The sequence below is a fragment of the Arachis duranensis genome, chromosome 10, assembly GCF_000817695.3.
Source record: "Arachis duranensis cultivar V14167 chromosome 10, aradu.V14167.gnm2.J7QH, whole genome shotgun sequence".
Classification (NCBI taxonomy): Eukaryota; Viridiplantae; Streptophyta; class Magnoliopsida; order Fabales; family Fabaceae; genus Arachis; species Arachis duranensis.
In genome coordinates this window covers 9531051-9534529 of record NC_029781.3, presented here as the reverse complement: position 1 = coordinate 9534529, position 3479 = coordinate 9531051, and the positions used below count along the sequence as shown (strand labels likewise).

Sequence of the window (3479 nt, the reverse complement as noted above, 5' to 3'; positions counted from 1 at the left end):
TCTTTATATATATATATATATATATATATGTATATATATTGTTTTTATTTATTTATTTTAAATTACATGTTTTTGCCTTTTTCTGTTTGGGCATTGTTGGCATCCTATGATGATAAATACTAAAGTGATTTGGGAGCCTGTTTTTCAACTTGTAAGATGCATTAGATGCTGAGAACCTTTGCATGATTTGGTTTTTTTTATGTTGGGTCATCATGATTTGGTTGTTTTACGTTATATGATATGATACTTTAACATCCTTTGCCTCGTTAGGTTAACTTTGTAGTATTGTTTTATATTATGAGCTATTTGTTTATATTGCTTGAATTTTATTTGCTTTTGACAGGAGGCAAGCAAATACATGGAAGGACAACATCATGTAAAGAAAGCTGCACTTAAAGTTCGTGCATATGCATTGAATTTTCTAAAGGATAATAGATCTCATGGAAGATCCTCTCAAGCTGAAGCACCCACAACACCTGAGAAGATATCTGACTCTGGGACTGTGGACATGTCATGGGAGGATAATCTTTCAGAAGTATGGGCACACTTAACCTATACTTATTTGATTAGCTATTTAATTTTGGGTTTAATTTTGAATGTCGGTTACTGGCCCCCCTCTTTCTCTCTCTATTTAGCAACATGTTAGTTAAATTTATTCCTTTTTTTATTTACTTTTTAAAATTATTATTTAATGAAGTCCAGTGATTGTGGCTGTTTGAATAAGATTCATGCACTTTACTTTTTCTAATTGACTTCACTAGAGTAAGAAAACTGTTGAGATATATTTCCTGGATATTCTAAACAGATGACACTTCTCACTTGCTGTGTTTGTAATTTCCAGGAAAGTCTTTTCTACACGGTTCCTCCATCTGCCATGGAATCATATAGAAAATCTGTTGAATCTCACTTTCTACAATGCGAGGTACATTTATGTTCATATATACTTTCTTACCATCTCAAGGCTCATGGATGGTTTGCTATTTCAGGAAGAGCATTCAAGTCATTAGTTTATGATATTGGTTGACAGCTTGATTCTCTTATATTATTCTGATATATGGGTACTAATAAAATGAAACTTTTCAGAAAACTGGTAGTAGCATTCAGGAGGAGGTTGAAACATCTATGTATGACACCCCAGCAGGTACTACTGAGAATATTCAGATTATTTGATTTACAGGTGCATTGGTACATTTTTCTGAAATGCATGACACTTTAAATTTTTTTTTTAAATTTAAATGTAGATTTTGGATCTGAAGAGATTGCATATGATGAGGATGAAGCAGAAACCAGTACTTACTATTTGGCTGCTGCTTATGATGGTAGCAGACCACCGAAATCTTTACAGAAACGGCATAAAAACAGGATAAAGTCTTACACTAATAGGTCCAGTGAAGTTGGAGCTGATTTGCCTTATGCACGCTATACAACTGGAACTCAGCCATCCACGCTGTTCGGAAAAAGGCCTGGTAGTTTACATGTTGGCCCAATACCAATAAAACGCATGCGTACAGCTTCTAGGCAGAGAGTTGTGAGTCCTTTCTCGGGGGTCAGCGGGACAGCACAGGCTCAAGCTAAGACAGATGCTTCGAGTGGAGATACCAGTTCCTTTCAGGATGAACAGAGTACTTTACATGGATCACAAATCCAGAAAAGTGTGGAGGTGGAGTCAGCTGGAGAATTTGAGAAGCCATTGCCTTTTGATTGTGCAGAAACATCTGTTAAAACAAAGAAGAAAAAGCTAAAAAATTCGGTAATAAAAACCTTTATTTTTGTTTAATTAATTCAAAGTCTGTATAGTACTTCATGCTGGATGACATGAGCAGCTTGTTTCACTTTATTTTTTAAAGCTATACTTAAGCTGTATTTGCTTAATAATTATTTCTCAGGGTTCTACATATGATCCGGCATGGCAATTGGATTCTGTTGCTCTAAATGAACAGGTAATTCTATTTTAATTTGATTCCATTCCAATTGTTCTACATGCTGAAAATAATCTTTTTGCGTCAATTTAATATGAGAGCAAATCAAAGCAGGAAAACTAAAATAGAACTTAAAACATAGTTATCATTATCAATATGGAATACTATTGATCCTCCATTATTGGTAAATGTTATATTTCACAGGCTTTTACTTTTCTTAAAATGGTGATATTCATGCATGCACCAAAGCATACGCAACAAATATTAATAGGATAACTATCTAATGGATGCTAATATTGGGTGAAAAAGATGAAAGCTTCCTCATTCTAAAATCTAGTATGGGAGAGGGGAGAGTAATTGTACAAATTTGTAATATAGATTATTACAGAAGTGTAATTGGGCAGAGTAATCTAGTATGCTCCCAGTTATTCAAATTTTGGTCATAATCAATGATGCAAATTTTCTAATATGTTTTACTTTGTTTATTCTAAATGGTAACATAATGTCTCTGATTCTATCGGGAAACGTTGTTCTGCACCTATAATTCATAGCTTTTGATATGCTGGTTTCCTTTTAGAAAGGGGATGTATCGCTGCTGAAATGGTGTAATGAAAAGGGGGTAGGAGAGGTTGAGTAGGGAGCTGATCGTGGGAAGGTTACATTGTTTTTTATTTAGTAAAGTTCGTATCAAATATTAAGCTTTTCTCAAAATACCTTCGTTTCAATTTCTGTATATTACCATAAAGAGATAAAATCAAAGTTAATTTTCCAATAAAATAGTGAAAGAAATGTGGATTGATAGAATCACTAATTACTAATAGAATAACCCTTTTTTGCTCTACGCTACAGAGGGATCATTCAAAGAATATATTGGATAGCCATCACTTTAAATCCAATGGTAGTGGTAAAAAAGCTTGTTATCTGATTATATTTTATTGTATTGCTTACACGTGTATTTTATGTTTTCATGCTTTGCATATTCAACTTCATGTTCTGAAGGTTTATATGGGCAACATAATGAGCAGAAGCCAAAGACGATGAAGCAAACTTGATAACAATTTTGACAATATTGCTCAGTGACTAATTCTATTCCTTCCCCAGCTGCTTCACAAATGAGCAACATGTCCAACCCAAGTAAATTTATTAGGATAATTAGCAGACTTGACAGGGGCAGGTAATTCAAAGCACTGAAGGTAACTTTCGTTTGAATTTTGGTCTTGTGGTAAAGAATTTGTTCTATTATCTTATTATTATTATTATTATTATTATTATTATTATTATTATTATTATTATTATTATTATTATAGTAACATTTTTTTTATGTAGTGAGTGCAAGTGTCTTTTAGACCAATAGTTTCGATGGGTTGGGATGATACTAAACTTGCAATTGTAGCATACTTGTATGGTAATATATTGGTAGATAAGTAAGTAAACTCAATAAGAATATTATTTTTTAACGGTGTTGTAGATTTGTTTAGCTATTTTTATTTATGTTAATTTCTCTTTGGCAGCTATGAGAAGGATATAGTATTTTTATGGGTTACAACTCGTAGAGATGTA

The 3479-nt window shown here is 32.8% G+C and overlaps 1 protein-coding gene across 3 annotated transcripts; it reads left to right on the top strand.

Moving 5' to 3' along the window:
- The first annotated feature begins 79 nt into the window (after positions 1-79).
- Positions 80-3092, top strand: LOC107468958 (chromatin modification-related protein EAF1 A-like). 3 transcript variants are annotated; one of them, XM_052255457.1, is made up of 7 exons: positions 80-535; positions 842-922; positions 1084-1141; positions 1242-1750; positions 1887-1940; positions 2769-2823; positions 2919-3092. In XM_052255457.1, the coding sequence occupies exons 1-7, from the start codon at positions 359-361 to the stop codon at positions 2969-2971; spliced, it is 987 nt and encodes a 328-aa protein (XP_052111417.1). In that variant the 5' UTR covers positions 80-358; the 3' UTR covers positions 2972-3092. The 3 variants fall into 3 exon arrangements, with proteins under 3 accessions (XP_052111417.1, XP_052111418.1, XP_020988765.1); XM_052255458.1 differs by having other exon boundaries at positions 81-535; positions 2769-2817; XM_021133106.2 differs by lacking the exons at positions 2769-2823; positions 2919-3092 and adding an exon at positions 2497-2669 and having other exon boundaries at positions 81-535.
- Positions 3093-3479: the final 387 nt, after the last annotated feature.